Source organism: Sander lucioperca, chromosome 5 (assembly GCF_008315115.2).
Source record: "Sander lucioperca isolate FBNREF2018 chromosome 5, SLUC_FBN_1.2, whole genome shotgun sequence".
NCBI classification, from domain to species: Eukaryota; Metazoa; Chordata; class Actinopteri; order Perciformes; family Percidae; genus Sander; species Sander lucioperca.
Genome location: NC_050177.1, coordinates 44249850 through 44277105, shown reverse-complemented (window position 1 = coordinate 44277105; position 27256 = coordinate 44249850). Strand labels below are relative to the sequence as shown.

The 27256-nt window shown below is 40.2% G+C and overlaps 3 protein-coding genes across 4 annotated transcripts; 1 reads left to right on the top strand and 2 right to left on the bottom strand.

Annotated features, from left to right (window-relative positions):
- Positions 1-50: 50 nt before the first annotated feature.
- On the bottom strand, positions 51-9886 carry LOC116038908 (DHRS-12_like_SDR_c-like domain-containing protein). Of its 2 annotated transcripts, XM_036001472.1 has the most exons (11): positions 9869-9886; positions 9555-9701; positions 7527-7660; positions 6420-6502; positions 6201-6296; positions 5965-6046; positions 5811-5872; positions 4693-4797; positions 3280-3370; positions 2980-3117; positions 51-1016 (listed from the first exon to the last, which is right to left on the bottom strand). In XM_036001472.1, the coding sequence occupies exons 2-11, from the start codon at positions 9608-9610 to the stop codon at positions 901-903; spliced, it is 963 nt and encodes a 320-aa protein (XP_035857365.1). In that variant the 5' UTR covers positions 9611-9701; positions 9869-9886; the 3' UTR covers positions 51-900. The 2 variants fall into 2 exon arrangements, with proteins under 2 accessions (XP_035857365.1, XP_031139478.1); XM_031283618.2 differs by lacking the exon at positions 9869-9886 and having other exon boundaries at positions 9555-9719.
- A 650-nt stretch (positions 9887-10536) lies between these two features.
- On the top strand, positions 10537-15116 carry ap1s3a (adaptor related protein complex 1 subunit sigma 3a). The gene is made up of 5 exons (XM_031283773.2): positions 10537-10733; positions 11751-11929; positions 12724-12832; positions 14277-14414; positions 14498-15116. The coding sequence occupies exons 1-5, from the start codon at positions 10731-10733 to the stop codon at positions 14531-14533; spliced, it is 465 nt and encodes a 154-aa protein (XP_031139633.1). The 5' UTR covers positions 10537-10730; the 3' UTR covers positions 14534-15116.
- Positions 14908-18684, bottom strand: scg2a (secretogranin II (chromogranin C) a). The gene is made up of 2 exons (XM_031283772.2): positions 18568-18684; positions 14908-17222 (listed from the first exon to the last, which is right to left on the bottom strand). The coding sequence occupies exon 2, from the start codon at positions 17212-17214 to the stop codon at positions 15280-15282; it is 1935 nt and encodes a 644-aa protein (XP_031139632.1). The 5' UTR covers positions 17215-17222; positions 18568-18684; the 3' UTR covers positions 14908-15279.
- Positions 18685-27256: the final 8572 nt, after the last annotated feature.

Below are 27256 nucleotides of genomic sequence, written 5' to 3'. Positions count from 1 at the left end.
TGTTTTAATCAAATCAAAACGTTACTCAGCAGCACAACTAGACACAAAAGAAATCTGTAATTTTCTTTATTTAAGCAGACATTTACAAGATAAACTGAGTCAGTAAAAGGAATTTTAAAGGTGCTGGCAGATATTACTGAGTCACTAATACAAAGGGTTTATTGCACGTCAAGTGAGCTGCTGTGTGGTGTATTAAAAAGGCACACGGCTAGTAAAGAGAGCACTTCACCTCCAGCTTGAGCTCAACCTGCACAGTACAGAAGCTGCACTACAGTATAGCAAATACACAAGTTACTTACATTATAGCTATTAAATACACATCACTTTGCACGTTTGCAAGTCGTCAAGACGAGAGATTGAACCCATAGCTGGTGTTGTGATTTAATAATATAGGGTGACTTTGGTCACATCAGATTCCCATCTGATTGACAACTTTCATAAAGTCACAGTAACAGACGTGGTTGTGTGTGTGTTTTTGTGTGGTTTATGAAGGTGCTCTCTCTATCAGCAAGATAATATCCTTTGAAAACTCATATAAAGGCACCATCACTATCAAACACTCTTTTACAAATACATGTTAGTCCTTATAAAGTTGAATGAAAATGTGTTATATAAATAGTTATAAAGCATTGCAAATATGGCTCATCCCTCTGTTATATGTAGGTGAGTTTAATCTGGCATTGTAAGGCTGGGTTTCACAGTATATCTTCATAGTTTTCCCAAACCAGTGACCACAGGTAGAGTTAACACTCCAAATGCTTTGGATAAAAATGGACCTAGAAATATTCCATCTCCTGGAGTGTATTGTGCCAGGTGGGATAAAATACTGAGCCCAGCCTTGGTCAGTGTGAACAGATGTTGTTAGTGTTGATGCTGTACTGGTAACCAGTTCCTGCTGCCTCAGTGTGGCTGAAATGTCTTGGCCAAGTCCTCCAGCACAGACATTAACTTCTGCTCCTCCAGGGCAGAGCTGTGGGTCCAGGCAAGCGGCAGGTGGGTGGACACCATCTTTCGGTCTGTGCACAAACACACAAATGGATTGAACATAAAGGTGTGTCCATGTAAGAACTACAGTATCTATTGACTCTTGTATATTCCCTAGCCTGGTTCTGATGTTGAAGTAATATTGATTTCTACAAGGTGTCAGGGAGTCAGCTCTGATGTGCCCTGTGTTTAAAGGGCAATAAAGGCCAAGCGCATGTACAAACAGCCTGCTCAGATTAGTTGAAGAAAAGCAAACACTGGATTCATTTTCATCCCTCATTCCCAATGGCAACAGACTCAGCTAGGCATCTCTCCTGACTCGATTCAAACACCAGGGTTCAATTTAAGACATTTTTAATGCCACATAGAATGCAATTTAATACCGGTTGCACAATCATCATCATTAATGATGGAAAAATATATGGCCCAGGAATATGTATACTGTATCACATTTTTTCATTACTTCCCAGCAGCTTAACAATAGTTTCCAATTATATAATTAATTAAATTCTTGGACAAGGATAAGAATAAGATAAGACACACAAAATGGATTGATTAACCAATGAAAAATGATTTGTAGGCCTTTTTTGAGGAAACTGAATTTAAAGCTTCTTTAACTTCAATAATTAAAATTTTCAGAATAAAATGTCCACACTATCTTAGCTGTGCACCTTTATTATTTTCAACAAGAATAAACATCAGCAAACTAGGATTGAAATACTGCAGCCTAATTGATGTGCTCATAGTTTCAAGAAACATTTTTTTTTTTATGATTCCACAATGCCGGCCACTCAAGGGTGTCAATAGTTGCAGGCGCTCAGACATTAGTCATCCTAAAACAATCTAAACTGTAGTATGTTGTTATACATTGTATTTCATGTTGCTTGTGAATACAGTATTGAAGGTTTAATTTTCAGTCTTAATGTTTATACTGGACAACAAATACTATTTGAAGTTTTGATGTGGATAGTAGGGGTGTGCAAAAAAATCGATTCACATTCGTATCGCGATTCAAGCTCTACCGATTCAAAATCGATTCATAGAATTCCAAAAATCGATTCATATATATATATATATATATATATGTGTGTGTATTTATTATTGTATGTCTACTGCAATCACATGGGCAAAGTAACTACATTTACATACTGTGAATCGTTTTTTAAAATCGAATATCGATTTTGAATCAAATCTTGAGCCTAAAAATCAATATCAAATCGTGACATTTTCTGAAATGTGCACCCGTAGTGGATATGTACAAGTTTGGATGCCAGGTTTTCAACTTGCATGGCAATGCCAAAATCAAAATCTGCCAGTGTTTCCAAGATAACAGTAAATATTGCCTTGTTGACAGCTGTTACAATTTTGGCAACTACAGCAGTTTTGCTTAGCGAGTGTTGAAATGAAATGAGATTAGAGGAAAAAAGCCAAACAGACTGGTGTTTGGATTTTTTTTATCAGATATGAAGGCTTAACCTATATATTACATCACATTAAATGAATGCAGTGTGTTTGTGTCTCTGTTAAAGTGAGATTTTCATATTAGGCTACAGTCTCCCTCTTCAAGGCCACTGGGGCCATTTTGCGTGTGTGTGTGTGTTTGTACACTTTTTTGCACACACATTTGTGCGTATATACTCATAGAGGCACTGTATTCTCTGGCAGTATCTGGCACCAAAAGCAGCCCACTCCAGCTGCAATGGACACAGGCCAAACCCTCAAGCACTCTCTCTCTCTCACACACACACACACACACACACACACACACACACACACACACACCATGCTGACCCACAACTGACAAACAACATATAATTCAGCCAACAGTGTCTCTTCAAAGCCTCTCTTCTCTTCTCCCTTTCTTACCGTTTTTTTTGTAATCTAGGCATGCTAAAGTTGTATCTTTGTCTCTTTTGCCAAACATTTTTTTAAAACACAAATCCCTTATAGATAAGCAGGTAAATGAAAATAACAAAGATTGCTTTTGCAACATACCCTGGTAGAAATGCCCGCTGGGGTTTGTGGTTGCAGCCTCAGAGACAGCCAGCCAAATCACGGTGTCAGCCCCCTGCTCTGGGGTCCGCAGACTGTCCTTCATAGATTGATGGAAGTCTGGCATGGCATTGGCCACCGCTAGGACAGACAGACAGAGACAGAGAGGGACAGAAACAAACTAGGATAAGGATTAGGAAGCAAGAAGGGCAGTTTTTTTTAATAGAGAATGATGTAGCGCAATTTTTTCGAAAAAGTGGTGGTTGATTCTTAGTGTTGTGCATGTGTCTAAAGGGCCAGAACCTGGAGTGTCAACCCAGCCTGGATGCATGACGGAGAAGTGGATGTTAGTGTGAGTCTTTGCCAGCTGCTCTGTCATCACCACCTGCTGCCTCTGGAACACACACACACACACACACACACACACACACACACACACACACACACACACACACACACACACACACACACACACACACAGAAATGAATAAACGTGTCTTAAGAGACAGGATGTCTGAAGGGTTGGACTCTAAGCAGGTGAGGCTCACATGTCTCTTTTTACATGTCAGTGTCAGTTTAGCCTAATATTGCAGCAGCATTTCAAATGATCACTGTAAACCAAATAAGACACAATAATAGACACAGACACAGATTTAAAGCACCCATGCTTGGATGTCATTTGATGAATCATAGTTCTCTATAATATCATACAAAACAGGATGTACAGTCCTTCCAGAAAAATGCGGAGTTTTTTTGTGACTGTTGCGGGCAAAAATCCTTGATTATGCGGCAAAATGCGATGCAAATGTGCGATATTTATGCAATTTTATGCGATGAAATTGCGGGAACTTCAAAAATTGCGGGAACTCATCGTGGCTTCATCGCGGGGTTTGCAGCTTTTCGATGATGTTCACGTCGCGTAATTACGTCACGTCATGACATTCCCATGGCAACAGGGGAAAATGGCTCCTCTTGTGTGAAGTAAATGCAACATTTTTCAACTTTCTGCTAAGATATATGTGACTTTTTTGCAACGAAAATGCGGGGATTATGAAATCATGCAAGCCCTGCATATTTTGCGCGGAAATCGGCAATTTATGCGGCAATTTATGCGGCGAAAATGCGGCGCATTTGAAAAAATACGATCCCCGCATAAATATGCGGACTTTGGCTGATTATGCATTGAATTATATGATCGCATAATCGCGTTTTTCTGGAGGGACTGGATGTAACTTACATGGGCTTTTGAAGGCTGATACTCTTTCGAGTTTTTGAACGGAAACTTCCATTTGCCAATATTTTGACTCATACGCAACATAAATATATTAATATCCTAGCAGGATAACATGCAGATTAAAATGTGACAGCACCATTCACATCATTCAATTGAGGTTAATTGTAGTACTGATGAACTCTACAATCAGAATATAATCTAAAACCCTGCACCAGCCATACACTTCATTAGGGAAAACAAATATTTTAGTGTCTGACCAATGAATCACGAATCATCAGCTGCAAATATCTACTGTGCATTTTATTAATCACACTTTTCTATTTCTCTCTATAATACATTTAACATGAAAATACGGTACATTTGATATGTCCTGTCTGTTTCCTCGCAAACACTTAAGGACGGTAAAGCCTGACAGTCCATCAGCTGCGATCTTTGCTGAGTCTTAACACGTGGATCAGCAGGTATTAAAGCAGTCGTCTTACTTTGTGCTGGGCGTAGACCATGGTGCCGTCATAGCGGCCTCTCTCAGACTGCAGGTTTCCCGTCCTGAGCTTCTGCACCAACATTCCCCCTGATGACACTGTGATCTGACCATAGACAAAGGGCAACATGGGTGAGGGGCGGAACAGGGAGCTGGGGTTGATATAGGCTATGCATGATAAAAAACAACCAGTTTTTATATCATGTCTATATGCTATACACAGTGGTGGAACATAACTAAGTACATGTATTCAAGTATTTGAATATATTTTGAGGTATATTAGTATTTCCATTTTTTTGCTCCTGTATAGTTCTACATCACTACATTTCAGAGGTAAATATTATACTTCTACTTCTATACTTCTATACTCCACTTCATTTATCTGACAGCTATAGTTGCTAGTTACCTTGGAGATGACGATTTTACATACAAAACTTATGATAAAATAGGATACATAGTAATAGATCAAACTACCAAACTCTTTATATAAAATGGTTACAATTAGCTACATTAAAAGATACATAACATGTAAGCCCCTATAATGCTGCTTATATGTTATGCATATTTTATTATAATATTAACATGAAATAACACTGACAGAGGTCAGTGAATTTTCCAAAAATAATACTTTTGTTAATGCAGAACTACATGTAATGTGGTGTTTTTGCATTGTTGTATTATTTTTTGTAGTTTACTAAAGACATTACTTCTTCCGCCGCTGACTGTATATACAGTTTGATTTTTTACAGTGAAATAATAAATACATTGGATCTTTTCTGCAGCCTGTGATCCTGTGTTATTAGTAAATAATTCCTTATATGCCTAAAATGTTCTTTTTACTGATGTTCAGTAATATTTCTGAGGGTGTGTCTCATTGATGTGATCAGCAATTAACCATTAAAATAGCCACAACTCAGTGGCCCAAACTTATAAAACGTTAATTAAAATGATGGATTACGCTGACAAGTGCAACACTACCTAAAGTCTATGAACTTTTCATAAAGGTTTTGAAAACAATAAAGGTCCGTAACTTCTGTGAGGTAAGACAAACCTACAGTCGAGCAGATAGTAGTAGGAGATTGTGGGCAAACAAACACAGGTTGTGTCTCTCAGACTCACCACTCTGGGATCTGCGCTCTTCTCCAGCAAGGGAATCAGACTCTTGGTAAGAATGTAAACCCCTAGTGGACAACAAAAACAAAACATAACTATACCATATTTACGTTTTTTTATCAGCGTTTCCTTTACACCTCACCCCTGAGCTTTGACTCACCAAGGACGTTGGAGGCGAAGCTCTTCTCAAGCCCCTCAGCGTTCGTATCCCTCTGACTCATGATGGAGCCTGCGTTATTGATCTGCATAGATTACAACACATGGGAGAAAAGAATAAGAGAGGAAAAGTGAAGTAGGTGCAAACACAAAACCAAACGTCAACCCTGATGGAGTGAACAACAGTAAAATAATAATCATATTGCCGTATGTTTCCAAATATGAAAATAGGTAACTCACCAGTACATTGAGGGCCTTGTACTTTTTCTTGAAGGCCTCAGCAAACTCCCAGACCTTCTTGGTCTCAGACAGGTCCAGGATGTGGACATACACCTCCTGTAATGACACCAGTCATTTAGAAGAATGAATAATGTCACGTCTGAAGAACCAGACAATTTGAAGGCTGTCTGTCCCTGTGTTTTTTTGTCTGTGTCTGTTGAGAAGAGAGTCATACTGTACTTTATTTCCCGTCTCCTTCACAATATCAGCCCTCGCCTCCTCGGCCTTGTCTTTGTTCCTGCACACCATGTGGATCGTTCCACCTGTGAAAAAAAAAAATGGAATAATGTTTTCCAGCTGAGAACTGATCTGAACACATTTTCAAGAGGAGAAGAGTGTTCGATTTACTGTCAACTTTGTTGGATGCAGCTAATTTTATGCAAACTTTGTAGGAGTAAAAGTGTCTGAAGTACAGCTATGACATTCTGAAATCTGTTTGGGAGCATCAACTCATTGTGTGGCTGCCTTTTTCAAGATTTTTTTTTTGTGTGCCTTTTTGTCATGCCTAATTTGCATACATTGTAGTTTTGATTTACAAATTAAGGGGAATGTGTAAGGGATAATGGTTTTTACCATTAGCACCAAATGTTTCTCCTTTCTTGTAGTGTAGGAACTTAGAATCTGGGAGATCAGGTGTGGTAGTAGTTGCTAAAAACATATTTTCATTGCTGTCTTCTATTGGTCCAGCACCTGCCTTCAATGGTATTTGGATTCTATGCACTACTATGCAGTGTTAGTAGTTGCTGCCTAAGTCATAAAAGTCAAGAGTGAGGTTGCAAATGAATAAACTGAATGTAAACAGTAACAAGCAAATATTTGTGTTTTTTTGCTATATCTTTGTATTTAAGCACAAATTATTATCCATTAGGTTGTAATAGTGTTTTGTGCTTTAAATATATTAATAATGCTGGTCCTTTGTCTATTTGAAGGGTTTCCTGGTGGAAGCCAGTTCCTTTTCATGTGGCACCTGGGTTTGTACCTGTGTGATTATAACCTGGGCCTGGGCTATTTTATGAAAGGTTTATCATCACTACGTGGTATTGGCCTTAGGTAATTATTGTCCACTATACTGTTACCTGTTACCTTTTTGATTTTGTTTGTATGATCCAAAATGGGAATGTTTTATGACTGCTAATATGTTGTACCATTGCTATCATTAAACAATTACTCCTCCTAAAAATAGTATTAAAAATAACTTTTTCCAATGCAATAGTATCAAACACAACACATGTTGTGTTTGTCTTCATACATGAGTTAAATGTTAAAAACAGGCGGTAGGATTGGCACCTTTCTTAGCGATGGTCATAGCAGTAGCTTTCCCAATGCCACTGTTGGCTCCTGTTATCATGAAGGCACGTCCAGCCATGGACACCTCCAGGTCCTTCTCCACAAACCTCTTTGAGGCTGACAGGAAGGCATTCCTGCGGATATAAACATCCACTGCATTATATTCATGTCAGCAACATCTTTACTGTATCAGTACTGTATCTGTTCAGGTCAGAAAGGGTCAGTGCTTGAGGTCAGCCTGGTTACTGTATGTCTGTTCACAGCTTTACTGTACAGATACAATGAATCTCTCATGAGAAGTGGTTTAGGGTGAGACTACCGACGGTGACGACAGGATCGTGGTGTGTGTGTGTGTGTGTGTGTGTGTGTGTGTGTGTGTGTGTGTGTGAGCGTGTGGCACCAAGGACTTCAATTCCCCCCATTGTCCTGGATGTCATTGTTGAAGGCGGCACAAGGGGGGATAAAGGGGACAGGGAGGGGGGTAATACTGAGGCTAAATGCCCGCTCTGTTCGATGGTGTCATGCAGAGAGCTATTAGTGTAGGGTCAGAGCGGGTTGCCAGGCAGCTCTCTGGGAGAAAAGATAACACAGAACAAAGGAGAGAAGGGAAACAATCACAAAAGCACCTCTTCAGACAACTTGGCTTGCTGTTTACTGATGAGGAAAGGCGCCTTAGGGCTGCAATAGATCAGACTGGACTGATAAAGCATTTAAAGCCCCATTGTGGTTGAACAACTGAGTTATGTTCTCACATGGCTCCTGCTGAGTCACTGTAAACTTTGCTCAATTGATAAAGAAATTATATTCAAAGATGTGTTGCAGTTCCATTCTGTTCAGTAATGCAGTGGCAATCAAAATGTCAGTAAACTGGGGCGACCTCTAGCTCATCCAGTAAGAGCGTGCGCCCCATGTAGGCTGAGTCCTCTGCAGCGGCGCGGGTTTGAGTACAACCTGCGGCCCTTTGCTGCATGTCATCCCCCATCGCTCTCCCACCTTTTCTGTCTATCCACTGTCACTTTCAAATAAAGGGAAAAGCCCCCCCAAAAAAATCTTAAAAAAAAAAAAAAATGTCGGTAAACTAAAACCTCCAGTCAGTGATCATCAACCACCAGTTGGTTATACATCTTATCGCTTTTAAAGATCCAGCCCTTACATAACCTTTGACCCTACCTAAGTTTAATATTAATATTATTAAGGCTGAAACTAAAGATTATTTTTGTAGTTGACTAGTTACTTGATTAATTATTTGGTCTATTAAATCAGAAAGTCAGAAAGTAGTGAAAAATGGCCATCACAGGTTCCCAAATGTTATGTTTTGTCCGATCAACATTCCAAAACCCAAAGATGTTTAACATGTTGATGATGTTGTGAGATTTACACTGATCTAAAACAAAGTAAAGCACAAAAATCCTCACATTTAAGAAGGTGAACTGCTTTGCTTATTATTAAAATAGCTGGCCAATCATGTTTTTCTTGATTAACTAAGTGATTAATCATTTCAGCTCTACATACCATAGTTTCATCAGTAAGATTTGTATCAGTTTAAAGTCTTCTAATGAAAAGTCATGGAGGCAGTTTAGGTGGGGTTCCCTCATATTATGATATATTTTAGAAAATGAGTCAGCGGGTTACTTATTGGAGTGGTCCAAACCCATCCCATCTCTTAGGATCAACCATATTGGTATATCATTTTATTTTTCCTACACTTAACTCTAAGTGCCCTGTGATGTTTACTCCCATTAACAGAAATACAATAAAATTGCAATAAAAGCATGAGGCAAAGAGCAGATTTTAATATAAGGCAATATAATTAGCCATTAACCAATAATGTATTCAATCTTAACATTTTCTTCCATGATAAGTTTCTTAAAATTACACTTTCTGTGTAGGCTACTGATCTGAAATAATAATAATAAATGGATTCACACATGGGACACACTAGTAGGTCACAGACTTACTACAGCTCCTAAAACACTACAGTGATGTCTCAGCAGCATACAGGGCAGATACACAGTAAAGGCACCTTACCTTGTGAACTCGGTCATTCCCTTCAGGAACCAGGCAGAGTTGCGGTACAGAGACATGGTGTTGCCCTGGAAGCCTCTCGCTGTGCTGCGCTCTCTCCTCCGCTTTTACCCTGGACCAAAACCACGTGTAGCTCCACTGAATTAACATCTGTGGGCGACAACTCCACCAGCCACCCAGCGGCAGGAAGGAACGATGTATTAGTTCAATTGACTGTAATTTAACCTAAAGACAAACATAAATATGTGTATTTGTGGTCCTTATTTCAGTCAGTTTGCGGTTGGCAATTCAAACTGACTTTAACGTTAGCTAGTTACCCTGCGTAATTTCTTTTTTTGGTGACATCTCCCATGGCCCGCTCCAGCTCCTCTTCCACATGTGAACCGTACACAACCAGGCTAGTAGTAAAATACGACATGAAATAAACGTATAACAATAAAACATACTAGCAACGTGACAGACAGTAATGATGCAGAACCTCCGTGTAACGTGTAACTAGCTAGCTAAGTTAACAATTTAACTATTTAATTACTAACTTTACTTAATTAGCTACTGTAGCTAGCTAAGTTTACAATTTAAACTAGCAATATTTAGTTAAAAATAACTGAAGTGCTATGAAATGTATACTGCTTTTCTATTTAATATAAAATAAATGAATATAGCCTAGGCTACCTATGAAATATATGGCTATAAAATAAATCCTGAAATAAATAAATTAGGCAATAATAGGCTACATTGATTACATTTGTATATATATTTATTGCCTCATTTATTTATTTCAGGATTTATTTATAGGCATAAATGTATTTATGTAGCCTAGGCTATTATTTTTAATATAGCCTAAATGGCATTCCATAAAAAGAGACTAACTGAAGTGAGACTAGCTTGAACAGTATTGTACATCAAATCAAAATATGTCCTCTCTGACTGCACTGCACTTATTAACCTGTGTGTTTGCCGGTAGCTCCTCGGCAGCCAATCAGCAGCTGGAGCGCAGCGGGGCGCGGCTCGACTGGAGAAGGTATGAACGCAGTGAACTCTGGGAAGATCAACAATGTCGCCGCATCTCAAAACCACGCACAAGATACAGTAGGACAGGACTCTAGGGTTCTGAGATAGAGTTTATCATAAACCTGAAGGATTTGAGTGTGGGGACTTATCTCAGACTGCTGTCACAAAATGGTGAGTATCCGAGCTTGTTGCTATAGTTTCATCCGTTCACCTGTTGGCAATACAATGTGCTACACTGCACATCAATGTGTCCTCTACATTGGTCTTGTCAAAAAATAAACAAAGTTATTCTAAAGATCCTGATATCCTGAAATATAGCAGGATAATATGTCAGATGTATCACATTTCATTATAAAAGGAGCTCAAAGTGAAAAGCTTGGAAAAGGATTGACAGTTTTTGAAAAAAACGTGTTGACAGGCAAATAGATTAAAATCTGCAAACGTTGGTTTCATTTGCAAGTTTAAATTAGCTTTTTTTTTATGATTTAAACAATATCATTAAACAATATAACTGAGATGAATCTGGAATTTCACACAATCTAATCATATAGCTTTTAAGTATTTGAACCCAAATCATTCTTCATCTAAGTCCAGCAGACACTTGTGTTAGCCTATAGGTGCCTGTTTCTTCACATGCCCTGGTATATCTTGTTGCAGAAGCAGTGCTGCTTGCTGCTACGCTTCAGGGCAAAGATCTCTCATTAATTGCCCTTGCACAACACACACACACACACACACACACACACACACACACACACACACAATGTATTTACTGTTATTGCACTCAAAGGTGATATAGATGGTGTTATACTTCCCTGGTGATGTTCATTCACATTTCTAGTTGTAAAATCTAATTGCTGTGTGGTGCAAACCTCACTCATGGGTGGTTTTATTTCATATATACATGGCTCTAATTGAAGGTGGGAGTATTATTACTGTGTGTGTGTGTGTGTGTGTGTGTGTGTGTTTTGTCTCAGTGAGCGTGTATAAAATTGATTCATTGTATGTCTGTGTCTGGTTTTCTCTGTTGACAAGCTATGAATTAACGATATTTAGTTATATCTGACCTCATTGCACAATATGTTCCTCCTGTTTGGTCATTGTTTCCTCAACACAGTATCACAAGATCCCTGAACCTTTCATAAGTCAGTGTTTTTCTTCTCTTTTCGTACTTTCTGCCCTCACCAGATGCGCTTCCTGTTGCTGTTCAGCCGGCAGGGGAAGCTGCGACTGCAGAAATGGTTCACACCAGTAACAGACCGGGAGAAGAAGAAGGTGATCCGGGACATGATGATGTTAGTGTTGGCCCGTCCACCACGTTCCTGCAATTTCCTCCATTACAGGGACCTCAAGATCGTTTACAGGAGGTGCCTACAACAGCTGCTTTTTCATTTGTGCTATAATTACTTTTTAGCTATTTTCAGTGTTTTGTCATCAGCAGTCCTTTCCTGGCAGGTAAAGACTTGGGTGTTGAGCAGAAACCACATTAGACTGCGTGTATGCTTAATGATTAACTTGTGTCCTCTTTGATAATGCTTCAAAATACACAGAGAAAACCGACACACCCATTCTCAACAATGGGTTAACAAGACCTGGATAGAGTAAAGGTCCAGTTAAACAAACAGAGTGTGACCTAGATCGCTGATGGGACCGTGGTAGTGATGGCGCAGCACATTGCTTATCTTCTCATGTTTATTTTTTATTTCCTTTACTCACAGTAACAAACTTGTAATAAAAGTAGAGTTAGTGGGAGTGGACAAAATAACAGGAACACCTCACAATGTAACGTGTTCCAGTGCAATAACAAATCCAAATAAAATAAGTACACAATGGTATTGTTTTATTGGAACTTGTTTTGCAAAGTGTGTCTGTTATTTTGACCACCCGCTGAATATGTATGTGCATAATATGCCGGCAAATCCTCAGTAAAACCATTATTCTGTGTAATAATTATGTAGAAACGTTTTTATTCTTGTTCTTAAGCAACACTTTTTCCCTGTCTTTGAAACACATTTAATCCAAGGACTTCCTTACAGGCAGTCATATGAGCACACATTCTCCTCAGAGTACGGTCAAATGTGCTTGTAATGTGTCTTAGTTTGTTCACAACATTTTGGCAACTATTGCTGTAACATCTGACCTTCATCCTTTTCAAATGCAGGTATGCCAGCCTGTATTTCTGCACTGGTCTTGAGAACCAGGATAATGAGCTGCTGGGCCTTGAAGTGCTGCACAGATATGTCGAGTTGTTGGATAAATACTTTGGCAACGTAAGTAGAGCTGAAAGTCATGGCCCGAGCAAAAGTGAGGAAGATGTGGAAGAAGTACGATGCGCACATGCTCACACTGTCCTCAGAAAAGGTCTAATCGAGCAAAGTGAAAACACAAGTGTAGGAGCCTTAAACAGCTGTTGTGTAGTCATCTTAAAGCTGTTTCCTCATCCTGCGGCCCTTTGCTGCATGTCATTCCTCCTCTGTGTCCCATTTTCCTGTCTTCTGCTGTCCAATCTAATAATAAGGCTTAAAATGCCCCCAAAACAATAGTAAAAGAAAACAATGTTTCACCATTCACCCAAGAAGCTTCATCACTTCATCAGTTTAATACTGAAATAACAAACATATAGTATGAAATGGCAATTGAAAACATTATATTTTGCTGTTATCTCTAGGTATCACTTTGTATAGTCATGCCGTTGTAACAGAGACATAAATGTACATTAACAGTAAATACACACAAACACCTGTTGGACACCTCATTCCAAAATCCACTCTTCTGCGGAGGCTCTCCGCCAGATTTTAGAACCTGTCTGCAGACATTTGCTTTCATTCAGAGACAAGAGCATTAGTGAGTTCCACAACACTGATGTTGGGTTATAAGGCCTGGCTCGAAGTCTGTGTTCAAGTACATCCCAAAGGTGTTGGATGGGGTTGAGGTCAGGGCTCAGTGCAGGCCAGTCAATTTTCTTCACAACAAACTCAGAAATCCAGAAATCATTCTTTATGGAGCTGGCTTTGTGCACCTGGACATTGTCATGTTGAAACAGGAAAGGGATAAATCCAAACTGTTGCCACAAAGATGGAAGCACACAAGTGTCTAAACATCATTGAATGCTGTAGCATTAAGACCTCCCTTCATTGAAATTCAGTTGTAACAAGGCAAAATGAAAAGAACAGAAAACAGTGAGCTTCCTACCAATGACGTACTGGTCAAAGGTATTAGAATCTGAACTATAGTGATTCCTGTGTTACATTACTCTGCAGGAGTTCCGCAAAATCTCTTTCCTTTCCTCCTTGACTCTGCACAGATATATCACTGTGCTCTATACCAGTCAGACTCCCCCTGGTGTCCCGAAGGTTCCTCTGCTCCTGATCCACTTGATTTCCGTCCTGCTTGTATTGATAATAAAACAGGGCGACAGCCACGCCGTATTATTTTTTTAAACTCAAACAATGAAAAAGGACAGATATGAAAAAGAGGCTGTTTATAATTATCCTAAAGGTCTTCTCTGTTTTTTATTTCTTTTCTCATGTTTCTTCATCAACTTGCCATTTCTATATTCTTTATAATATTTAAATAGGGCCTGATGATCATCCGTAGTAGTACAGCATACACATTGTTTATCATGTTCTCTAATGGGTGGAATTACCTTCCTTACCATGGGGAGGAAGTGTAATTCATCTTTAGTCTAATAGATGGTATATTGTTCTGTTTCAGGTGTGTGAGTTGGACATCATTTTTAACTTTGAGAAGGCTTACTTCATCCTGGACGAATTCCTGATGGGAGGAGAAGTTCTAGAAACATCCAAAGTAGCTGTTAGTGTATCTATGGAGGAGGCTGACACACTCCAAGAGGTACTTTAAGGTTTAGCAGACTCTTTAGTGAACTTAGCTTTTTCTTATTACTCATATGAAATGTATCTCTGCTCTTATTACAGACAATGGAAGAATACATGAGCAAACCTGCCTACTGAGCCGAGGATGCCTCACATTTCACCACTCGAAGCAAAAGGTTTATTAATCCTCAACATTTTTATTTAGTAACAAATTACTCATTTGGCATACTGCTGTGGTCATACAATAACCTCAATCCTGGTGATTTTTCATGTTTCTGCTTAGTTTTTAAGAATTGTAATTAAGTAACTTTTAAGCCTCATATTTATTAATCTCAGGGTTTGATGACAGGAGATATGATAGAAAAAAAGTTTTTTTTTCCCAATTTATCGAAATACTTTCTTTCTTTTTTTTAAATATTTAAACATGTTTTTTTGTAATCATACATGTGAGTCAAGACAAGTTTAAACATATGCATTGTGTGATGGTGAGTAAATGAAGAAACACAACACAGTAAGGAAAAAATAAAGTCAATGCTTTATTAACCTCAGGTATGTCACATATGACCACATTTAAAAAATAATTACCAAAAAAAACACAAGTCAATATAAGGGATCCAACACTGATTTTGGTTGTGTGTGTGCATTGAAGGGCTGGTCACATGTACTGGTTGTAAAGTGGTTTTGAGCAACAAACTCATTAAAAAAAAAAGCATCAAGTTAATGTCTGAACACTCATATTTCTGCTAGTAAATATGAACCTTTGTAAACCTACAGAATAACTAAAGTTGACTGCATGTTATATTCTTCAAAATACTTTATTTTCACCATCTCCCTCCACCAAGACATATATATATATATACATGTTTATCTATCTATAGCCTTCTTTATATTCCTGGGGCAGTTTTGGCATTAGTATCACTTTCTTCAGTTTCTGGGTTCAGGTAGCTCAGCAATTTCATCGCCGCCTCATTATCAAAGCCTTGCATTTGTGTTTCACCGCCCCTCTCATCATCCTCAGTCTGTCTCTTATCATTTGGGTTTTTATCTGAGTCTATTTGATCAAAATAAGCCTGTATCGCCTGTTCAAAAGAGCCCGTCATGCTCTGTCCAACTTCGTCCCGCTTTTGGCTTGCCTTGTTGTTTCTGTACACGGGGTTTGGATACTGTGCCAGCATCTGAGCTGCTAAGTATGCTGCCAGTTCATCCTCATCCACGGTGTCATCATAGTCGTTTTTTAATAAACTGGGAAGGCGCCGTTGCGTGGGAGCGGATTCCCCCGAACGTCCAGGAGGCTGAGTGTGAAGTCGTAACTGCGAGCTTTTGTACTGCTTCTGCTTCCTGACAGGAGCTCGATCCTCTTCGCCCTCTAACCCCAGGATGTTTAGTATCTCTTCTGTCCTAATCTCCTCTGGTGTCTTTTGTCTATCAGGAAAGCGTCTGTTGTAGAATTTAGCTTCAGGATGTTTGTGTGTCTTCTTTGAGGATATCTGAGAGAGCTTGTTTTCTGCTCTGGCTAATTCGTTGCTCTTTTGTAACTTGTCTTGATTCGTCGGTTCTCCGGTTTTGAGCATGTCCACCAGGTCTTCAGGTGGGATCTGGTATTTTTGGGAGATCTGAATGAGCTCGTAGATGGCCCGTGGATCTATGTTATCTCTGTACTCTGTCTGAGCCACTCTCCTCTCTGCCCTCTTTTTCTCCTCTTCCTCAAACTGTCGTTTCTGCTCTTCTTCTGTTTTCTCCAGCACTTTTAGGAGGTAATAGTCTACCAGGTTAGCAATGTCATCTGGATCTTTTGATCTCTTGACTGGGTAGCTTTCATCATCTTCCATTTCATTATCCTCATCAGCTTCTTCATCATTGTCATCAACATAATCAAGCCCTCGGTCAGCCTCATGTTTGTTGTCCCTCTCCTCCTCCTCCTCTTCTCCCTCTTCCTGTTCTTGTAGCGAACCCCAGTCTGCAAGATTCCCGCCTATGTCATTGTATGCTACATTCCTCACATTAAACATATCATCATCTTTTTCCTCATCATCACTCTTCTCCATGTCATCCTCCTCATCTTGGCGTTTGTGCATGGTCTTCACACTTGTCAGCTTGTCCAGTTCGTCAAACACAGACTGCAGAGTTGCCAGGTTCTGAGGCGTATACTTCTCCTCCACGTTCTCGTTGGTGCGTTTGAAGGGGCTCTCATGCTCCAGATCTGACCTCTCCTCATCCTCTTCCTCATCCCCCTCACCCTCTTCCTCGTCCTCAAACATTAGCGGCAGCTTCTTGTGAGGCTTGATGCTGTGTTGCTTCTGCTGCACCCTGGGATACATGCCGTCCTTTATGCCCGCTCCTTCGACGCTGGGGCGAAGTGAAGGTGGCTTGGAGGCTTTTTCCGTCTGCTGGAGGGTGCTGAGAACAGCCTGGAGCAGCTCTTCACTCTTGTCCTCCCTTCCCTCCTCCTCCTCCTCTTCCTCCTCCTCATCTTTGCTCTGCATAGGGTTAGAAGCCAGTCTCAGCATGGCACGCAGCTTCTCAGCATCATCCATGTGGCTGGCATCGTACCCTGTAACGAGAGGGGCGTGCTGCTGGGAGTCTGTGCCAGTTCTTTGACGGAGGCTCTCGATGTACTCCAAAGCTTTGAGCATGTCGGCATCAGGAGCCTGGTGGACATCTCCTCGCTGGGAGTCTGATTCACTTCCTCGCAGTCTGTGTTCTCTGAGAGAAGCACCGTGAACGCCAGAGGAACTGAGGAAAAGAAGGATTAAGAGGAGGTTTGCAAAACAGATGAGGAAAGGTTTGCCTGTGGTGGAGGTCTTGCGGAATGACGGCATGGTGACGCCTGCAGAATAAAGACAAAGAGACACATGTCAGCACTGACCTTTACACATTAAGCTAACAGGTTCACAATGGTTACCGCTCTGGCATTTCTTAATGTCTTTTGCTATTATCATTACTTTAAATGTCCGGTCTGATGATAGCATCACAGACCAGAGATTTATTTGTATTGATTTTAAAGGCAGGATATCATGTTTAAAATCTGACCCATACCTTTTGCTCTGGTATAAACCAGGTCAAATACCTCAATTTATCTGAACAATATTTCTATTGAATGTCTGAACTGCCTGACAAAATCCAGTTAAATAAAAATAAACCCAGTTTCCTTGTTTGGTGAAATATACTTATACTTATATTTAGGCTTTATTTACTTATGCTTGTTGTTTTAGTCCTAATATTGTTTTAGTTTTCATATTTTTGTCATGTTTTATGTAGCTCTTACAGTTTGCATCAAAGCAAAAATGGCAGACGCAGCAGCAGCAATAAAGAAAGAAAAGAATGATTGCTAAGAAGCAACCGGTGGCCAATTGTCTATTTAATAATAATAATAACAACAACAACAACAACAACAACAACAGCAATAATAATAATAATAATAACAATTAGTGGTATATTACTGGATCATCAGTGTCAAATATAACCCAGAGTATTTGTACATCCTCCATTTTCCTGCCTGTTGCTGGTATTTGAGGATCATACTGGAATCCTGCCGCCTGTTTGCCAGCAGCAGTAAAAGCAGCAGCATTCAGCTCCCGTGCAAATCTCATTAGTCGTCAAATTGCTGCTCTCCGTGAGTCATGGCCCCGTTGTCAAGGTAACCCGGTAAGGCTGATGTTCCCATGAAACCTTTCCTTTACCCGCTGAAAACCTCTCCAATGATTACTGTTTTTAAGCTTGAACTCAAATTGAACATTGTTCTGTTGAAACAAACTGCCCAGTGGGGTGATTGCTGCCTATGGACTTGCATTAAAACGTGTTAATACAAATACCTGCAAATTGAAGATTAACTTAGTATCTTTTTATACTTTTTTCTAAAGTAAGATTGAAATTATATTTAAATTGCCAAACTTCGCATAGTTATATTTGTTTAACATGTGACATAAAAGTAGAAATAATAAGCTTCAAAGCGCAAGCATTCTGGATTCTGAAGAGAAATGAGAACAAAGAAATCGCGGGCAACACAACCTCTTCGGCTCAACAGCTGTGGCGGTGCATCAGGTTGGCAAACAGCTACTGAAACAGAAGGTAGCTTTACTAAAAATACCCTCTCCACTCATACAGCGTGTGATAGGAAACATATTCAGAGTAGTGCAATGTGGCTCGTGCAGTTAATAACAACCAAGTCTTACCTTTGTAATTAGTTTCTATCGAGGGTCGTGAGTGAACTGAGCATCTCTGTCTCGCAGTGTGAGTCTGGTTTCAGCACCGCGGACAGCTCCTCATGGTATTAGAGGAACCACCTGACTCGTGCGTCAGCGAGCGAGGAGATACGCAACACCCACGCGCGCACACATATAGGCTACATAACACACACACACACACACACACACACACACACACACACACACACACGCGCACACACACACACACACACACACACACACACACACACACTGCTTCTCTCTTTGAATATGAACTGAAACTAGCTCTGACCCATCTCTGTGACCGCATAATGGCTTTTGTCACAGCTTATGATGAAATGAATAAATTCATAATAAAGCTATATTTAGGACCATTGACTGATAAGACTGTTCTGTCTCGGCTGTGCGCAATCATGTGTTTACTAGCCTGTTAGAGGACATGCAGAAGCAGACATCGTCACTTGATAGTGGTGAAAATAAAGACGCTTAACTTATTCACCTGTTAATGGTCTTTCTCTGCCCTAAATTGGGGAATACATGTTGTTTAATTGCTGATAAACGCTCAATAAATGATTTTTTCCCCTGATTAATTTCGCTTCTTCACTGGCTGAAGGCTATCTGAGGCTCATAGTCATATTCCCACTGTAGTAGTGACTGTTACGGCTGTTGTCATTGACTGCTGTTGTGTCTCTGCTGCAGCACTGAGGGACAGAGACAGTTAAAAAGTCCAGCGATGACTCACATACGGACTCCGCCAAAGCCCGAGACGGGCGGGGTGACAGGGACTGCAGAGAGTGTGTGTGTGTGTGTGTGTGTGTGTGTGTGTGTGTGTGTGTGTGTGTGTGTGTGTGTGTGTGTGTGTGTGTGCGTGCGCGTGCGTGCTTGCGTGAGTGAGTGAGAGAGAGAGAGAGAGAGAGAGAGAGAGAGAGAGAGAGAGAGAGAGAGAGAGAGAGAGAGAGCACTTTTGTCGTCAGCCAGCCTGCACTGTGGTCTCTATTTTTGGCTGCCTGTCAGATCTTGTCTAGTACAGATCTGTGTGTGTGTGTGTGTGTGTGTGTATGTGTGTGTGTGTGTGTGTGTGTGTATGTGTGTGTGTGTGTGTGTGTGTGTGTGTGTGTGTGTGTGTTGCTCTCAGATTCATTCATAAATCCCCCTCATTGCTGTGTTTGATGTGATCTCAGGCTATCCTCCACTGACATGCTTGTCTGATATTCAGTGAAGCTATCTTGTTTTCAGCTTTGTCACAGTTGCAGACAGTATATAAATAGTTTTCTGTATACAGTACAGACAAACAACGCTTTCTCATGAACGGGAGACAAAAGTGGTCTTCAACATATTTAGCTTTGACATTCTACCCACAATGAAGCACAAACCATCTAATACACATGTACACTGACTGAATGAAGAAATCAGTGTGTTTGGTGACATTTCTGTCAATATTTCTGGTTTGGAGCCTATGTAACCTTTCATTCATTTATTGCACCAGAAAAGGTTCTGACATATTACAAACCAATATAATTATTTTCTGGTGCTTTAAAAACAACAGTGTTTGTAGTGTGAAGAAACAAAGAGTGATGAGTCATACACAAACATCCTATGAAATGTATTAAGGAACTTTAAAGGCTCAGGCCTGTCACATTCACATCCTTCAACTATGGATTCATATTCAAATATTATGATGTCTTCTTTCCCGAAGGACTGTAGCGAGAGTAACCTTCATTAGAATAAAGTCAGCGTTTTCTAATGCTGTCATGCCAGACATTTAAGCAAAAAAAACAGGACAAAAGAGCTGATTTTAATCTCATGTTTCCCTCAGCCTAATTACATTTTCCCTCATGACTAACATATGTACACACCCAGTGCCAGTTTTGTACTGATAAAGCCTGAGCTGTCTGGCTAATTGCTTGTGGTTGTGCCTGTGGCAGGATTACTGGTAAACAGAAACCAATTACAGCTCAGTTCCACCCGCATTTCCACTGCCTGTCCACTAAAAAACACAAGCTTTTTCTCAGGTCAAATGAGAAGTTTCTTACAGACAATTAGTAGTTTTCCCCTTTCGCATAGCAGTGTGGTGTGACTGTTTGGGGTCACATATTTTTGGCGTGATAATGACTGATTTATGCAGTTTATCCTGCACTGGAATCATAAAAACCGGAACGCTAAATAATACAAGTTTAAGAAGTTACTGTGACCTCGAATGAAGATGGAAATGATTTACTATCATCTCTGATGTCATGTATCAAATTCCACTTCTTAGCTTTTTCTGGTGTATTCAGCCATATAACACACTCTTCATCAGCAGATAAAATACGTACAGAAATATAAGAAATAAAAAAATACATACTTCATCATATTTTAAACTCCATCTGCTGATAAAGACCTTGTGATATGGTCGAAAGCTCCAAACAAAGCCAGTAAGTGGACCTTTAATACTTAACTTCCAAGCCAAAAGGGACAAGAAGTTCTAAAAGTGCTATGGGTTGTTAGACAGTTGCTAACCTTGCATTTCAACCGACCCATCTCCATTGTAACTCCATCCACTGACGAGACCTTTAGATACAGTAGAAAGCTTTGGAAAAGCCAAGTAAGTGGGCCATGAGTTGGGTTTGTTATGTTGTTTATCAGGTATTATAGAGAATGTCTAATAATGGATGGACAATCCTGTGTCATGTTCACGGGTTATGGGTAAATCCTGTAGTGCAGGTCTGTGATGATAGCCCAAAGCCATTACAGTTAGTAAATTGGTACACAATGCCATCATTGACCAGACACGTGATTCTCTGGAATTTGGCACTGAAGCAAATTTCTAAGCATTTCATATACAAGTCAGGTAAAGAAGAGAAGAGCACAGACAAAACATAAAAATTGGACTCTCATGTTCATTGTGAGAAGCTGATTGAGAAGATGTGTTTTCAAGGACACACCAAGGAAGATTTGGTGTGTAAATCATGATGTTTGATGGGTCTCAGGCCCATCAAAGCACGTGAAACTCTTACTCACAAACACTCACCTATCCTGGTCGAGGGCATCGTCTCCTCTCCCCTCTTTACCTGTTCTTTCTATGTGTTTGTCCCCTGGCGACTGAGCAGCTGCTCCCCATTCATTACCACCAGGCTTGACAGCCAATAATTCTGATCTTTAACTTAGGTTGTCAGAAGCTTGGCAAGCACAATTTAGATAGAGAGAGAGAGAGAGAGGGAGAGGGAGAGGGAGAGGGAGAGGGAGAGGGAGAGGGAGAGGTTGTGAATGGGTCTACAGGGTTTGACGTCAGCCTCTTTTCTCTGGTCGATTACGTTTGTGTGTGTGTGTGTGTGTGTGTGTGTGTGTGTGTGTGTGTGTGTCTGGGAATAGGTGTGATGCATCAATTTTTGCTCTTTTGTGAAATGTGAGATGTGGCACCAGAATCTCTACAAGGCATTTATAGCACACCAAGACAGATATACAAATTGCTCCCCACCACATTTGTCACCCTTCCCTGAAATGATGAAAACAATGAAATCATCCAGTTCACAAAACTGCATGCAGGTTTGCAAATGCCTACATGAGACTGAATGTATTCTGCTGAGAGAGAGAGAGAGAGAGAGAGAGAGAGAGAGAGAGAGAGAGAGACAAGGGCAGTACACAAAGCACCTGACATTTATTAAATATTATTTTGTGAGACAACCAGTAAAATATCCATGTTCATGTTGTGTTTGTTGTTCTGATGCACAGAAGAGTCCTGCTGGCAAAAATGATTTTTGTATCCACGGGAGCATGAGTCACTCGGTTAACGGACGCTTTGTGAGGAGAATACAGCAGAAACAATCAGACCACTTTGGCCATTTATGAAAATTAAAATGAAATTGGCAGGACCTTTAGCGCATATGGGAATTTAAAACAGGAACTGCATGATGCAGGAGATTTGAACAGGTAGTTTGAGGCATAACTGAGATCTGTATCATTACACAGATAATAGCATGGCTCCAATAGTTTAGTACATAGCACATCAGATTAAATGATTTAAACACCAAAGATATCATGAAATAAATAATCACATGAATAAACTGATTAATAATAAGTTAAGAAATCATTAAAACTCCACCCCATTATCATGAAATGTAATTTCATCATTCTATATACACATCACATTATTTCACAAGGGCATTTTTCCAAATGAAACGTTTATTTCATAATGTTGCTTTTTGATAATGTCACATTTTATTTTAATGCATTACACTTTTATTACTTTTCATGAGAGTGGTGTTGTCACTACCCACTGCCCCCTCACCTTTTAGCCAATCACATGTCCTCATGGTTGTCATCCTCATTTAGCTTCTGGTAGCTAGAGCAGTGGTTTGAACACTTTTTGGCTTCTGCTCTCCTTAATACATCTATGGTTTACACTCCGCAAGCCTTCAGTGATCACACACCTCACCCCCAACCCTCCTCCATGCAGTTACTTGTAGCCAAGGAGGACACGGAGGATTAAAAAAACATAATGGACTCTTCAGAAGAGGTAATTATCTTCACTCGAGCTTCTGCGTGCGAAATCGCCGGACCACACCATTTTCTAAACATAGGCATACTGAGAAATACATAGAGAGTTTTGTGGAGCTGATAGGCTTAATTAGCTTTGTATCAACTCATCTGGCAATGGCTTGAATGTAACGGACGTCCATTATTATAAAAAAAGTTATGCATTAAAGCTTTAACACACAACAATGTCTAATTGTGTTGATTAATTGCTTTTGTATGAAACCAACCTGATTTCAATCAGTTGTAATTAGTGTTATTGTTCTATCATACTGTAACAAGAGATGACTTTCTGTGAAGTTAACTTCTTTACACCTGTATAGAACAAAATGTCTTGTGTTTTATATGACAATGTTCTCTTTTGTTTACCACCTACTTATTTGTGTCTAATCAAGGCCACTCTTTATCAGTGTTGTCACAACACATCATACAGAAACGTGGCTTTGCCACTGTCATGCTACAATTGTGCATGATATTTCTTCTCTTTTGTTTCTGTCTTTCTTGCCTATGACAGCTGATGAGACCCAGAAAAAGAGGGAAGATTAAAAAACAGATGAAGAGAAGTTTTCTGAAGGGATTAGAAAGAGGGGAGCACATTTTCTTTCTCTCCTGCTTTTACAGACCTCTGCATCTTAACGCATTAGCATCTATTTTCATATTATTGCTGCCAAGTTACACTCTTAGGTTCACTGCATTCTCTTTGAGTAATATAAAAACACATCCACACTTGGATGTTTATGAAATACAGAACAGCCTCATGCTGCCTTTTCATGGATCCTGGGCTTTGATGTTGCTGTTTTTGAATAAGACCTCTGCTTCATTCCTCCATCTTAAAGTCACAGAGCAGATGTTGTGTTGCTGGCACATAAGGGAATATTTGTTGTTTACCTCCTCCTGAACGACAAAAATAAACCTGCCCCTCCCTCCTCTGCTACCCCACTGGCATCTCTGAGAAACAGCCTCTTTCTGCTGCAACACATCAGAAAACAGCGAGGACACTTGTAAAGGAGCAGGGGGCTAAATGGGAAGTTTCTGAAATAAACCAAATTGCATTACTATTTAACATGTATAGAGAAAATAAGAAGGGGATAGAGAGGAGAGGGGGATGGTAGTGACTGTTTAGTTTATCTACAGGGATCAAGCCAAAGCCCCAGTTTATGCTCTCTGGCTTCATGGTCTACTTACTGTACAGGGAGGCTGGGGCATCCTAAAGCATTGCATGAGGATTTAGTAGCTTAATTGTGTCCAGACATTCATGGCTCCCAGGTGACGTAGCCTATCTTAATAACTTTGGTGATCACCTGACTTTTCTTCTGGCACCAACAGCTACAACAGTTTTGGCCGAGACTGAAATATCTGCACAGCTATGTTCCCAACAGGATGAATTATAATAAATGTTATGTACATTGGTAGCCTATAAATCTAGATGCACCCTAGCGGCAGCAAATGTAATTTGCAGCCAGGGTCGTCTATCAACTCTCCGTTGGCTTGCGAGCTGGAAAAAACAAACTCTAGTCAGGCCAATCACATCGTGTATAGAGTCGGTGGGCGGGCTTAACATAATGACGGCAGAGTTGCGATGGTTCCGCGGGAATTCCCTGCTACTTGAAAACAAAGAAGATGGCTGCTGCAGCTGGCAAACAGCGGTCTTTCGAATCAGCTTTGGCAGCTTCAGCTCTGGAAGACTTGGTGTTAAGCTTTTCTTTGAGAAAAGAACAAAGAACAGCACTGAAGTCATTCTTAAAAAAGATGATGTGTTTGGAGTTTTGCCAACCGGATACGGCAAAAGTTGAATCTATCAACTAGCGTTGCTCTGGTTGGTTGTAGCACTATCCTATTGCGTGCAGAGGGAATTTGAAAGACAACCGTTTATCCCGCCCCTCGGATTGAGCCCTGCCAATGGTGAATTCCCACTCCATTGTTTGTTTTGTGTTAACCTTAGTTTAATAAATGATGTTTGTTTCTTGCATGGACTCCCTCCTTGTCACATTCCCTGAGTCAGTTTGTGACAAATGGGGGCTTGTCCGGTAAATGGAGGCTTGATCATTGTTATATTTGACCAATCTGGTTTGTGACCCTTTTTGGTTTGTTAATGTTAAATTGAGTTTAAACACTTTTCAGGAGTACAGATTAAAGTGCCTTTGGTATTTAACATTGAGACTGTGATTTTTGGGAGTATCATGCACGGATATTTGTTGTGGTGTTTGACTGGTTACTTATCAGTTACTTACTATTATAATCTCACTTATACTTCGTCTGAATTCTGTTGCACATTTTGACCTGCAGTTCCTACAACCTTAATTTTTCATTCCATTTCATAAATTTGCTGCAGATCTGCTATCTGTTGCTTCTGGTTATTGATTCTTCTCCAGATCCCATGCTCCCAATGCACAGATCTCTTGAATCATTTATTATCAGCTATTTCCTTTCTCAGGTCAGAAGTCTGGTCCTATTCTCTGGCCTCCAACGCCTGTTGTGCAGATTACCTTGTAGCAATAAATTCATAGTCCGATAAATTGTAATGGATGCAAAGGTCCATGTGATTAGACTTTTGTATGTTGTTGGACTAGAATATAATTATATGAGTAATATATATGTTTATTTTTCCTTTTCCAAATGTATCATTTGTGATGTACCATACATCCACCATTAATTATTATGTTGTTTCAATATTGACTCTTGTAGAATAGTCTTAGTAGCCAATTTTGAGACTGTTATAGTGAGTGTACCAATTTCATATCAAGAGCATAGTCTAGCTACTTAGCCGGACCTGCTGTGCTGTCCTTTCTGTGTCTGTGGCATAGACTGTATAATATCAATATACAGTCTATGGTCTGTAGCTATTGAGGAGGAGAGAGGGGGGGCAAGGTGGAGGGTGGGGGTGTGGCCTTGACCAACTGCCACTTTGCTTGTTTGCAAGCCATGATGTCTCTCTCTCTCTCATGGGTGGGCCAAATTCTCTGGGTGGGCAAAGCAGAGAAAGGGGAGGTAACCTTGCTCCTTATGACCTCATAAGGAGCAAGATTCCAGATCAGCCCATCTGAGCTTTCATTTTCTCAAAGGCAGAGCAGGATGCCCAGGGCTCGGTTTACACCTATCGCCATTTCTAGCCACTGGGGGACCATAAGCAGGCTGGGGGAACTTTTTTTTGGTTCCTGTTATGGTTGCTAAGCTATGATTGGACAATCACTGTGTGGGGGAGGACTTTAGTGAACGGTCAGTTTTACTATGTAACAGTTTGACTGGATGTACACTGAACAACCTGTCATTTTCCCGCAAACCCAGGACTCTCCTCCATACCCTTCTCATGTCAGAAGAAAAACTAAGGCTTCATTCAGGGACCTCCCAACAACAGCACTCACCTCATGAAGGTCGAATGCTTCTTCCAGTAAGCACAGCTACTGCTGCTTACCCCTCAGGCTGGAATGTGTGTTTTCCCCCCATACAAGACCCAAACATCTTTTGTCAAGAGTTTTCACCTTCACTGATGCTTTTTTCTTGACTTCTCCTCAGCTCTCAACACCCCACAGGCACATAAATGGTCAACAAATGTCAGTGTGCAGTACGTGTGCAGTATGTGCAGTATCTTGCTGCAGCACGATAAAGATCACAGGTTCTTCAGTCGGAGTTGTCAGAGAATGACAGTCAACAAAACCGTCTGTGATCTTAGGATGCTGGCAGGGCCAGCTGATCTCCAGCAAGTTTATTGATGGATTTCGGGAGGTTCGATATCAAGTATAGCATAATGTCAAAGTTATGCTATAAGTGGGTATAGCTAATAGATGAATGGAAAATATCTCTGGAACAAATTGAACAAATGTGTTACCTGATATGTTGTCCCCCTCCCTACTCAGGGTAGACAAAATAAGAGAAACACCTTACAATATTAAGGAATAACAACTCAACTACATCACAAGCTACAACCTCAAAAACTACCATTCTACCATACTACCATCATCAATAGAACTCTGTTTGTGGAGCACCCCTAGTGACCCGAGGTGTGACTCGAAATCTTAACAGACTTGGGACCATTGTTGCATTCCCTCTAGCTTTCTCACAGTTTTTACTCTCTGTCTCTGCTGTCATCTTTTAAGAAGTCTAAATGTTTGTGGGGTCTGTCTACAGCAGGTTTTATTCTCGCAGACACACCCTTATGTTTGTCAGT

Coding starts and splice junctions, on each gene's coding strand:
- scg2a (XM_031283772.2), bottom strand. CDS start 17,214: ATGCCGTCATTCCGCAAGACCTCCACCACAGGCAAACCTTTCCTCATC.
- LOC116038908 (XM_036001472.1), bottom strand. CDS start 9,610: ATGTCTCTGTACCGCAACTCTGCCTGGTTCCTGAAGGGAATGACCGAG. Junction 7,661..9,554: donor GGAATGACCGAGTTCACAAG/GTAAGGTGCCTT, acceptor TTATATCCGCAG/GAATGCCTTCCTGTCAGCCT. Junction 3,118..3,279: donor AGGCTGGGTTGACACTCCAG/GTTCTGGCCCTT, acceptor TGTCTGTCCTAG/CGGTGGCCAATGCCATGCCA.
- ap1s3a (XM_031283773.2), top strand. Junction 11,930..12,723: donor CTCAAGATCGTTTACAGGAG/GTGCCTACAACA, acceptor TTTCAAATGCAG/GTATGCCAGCCTGTATTTCT. Junction 12,833..14,276: donor TGGATAAATACTTTGGCAAC/GTAAGTAGAGCT, acceptor GTTCTGTTTCAG/GTGTGTGAGTTGGACATCAT.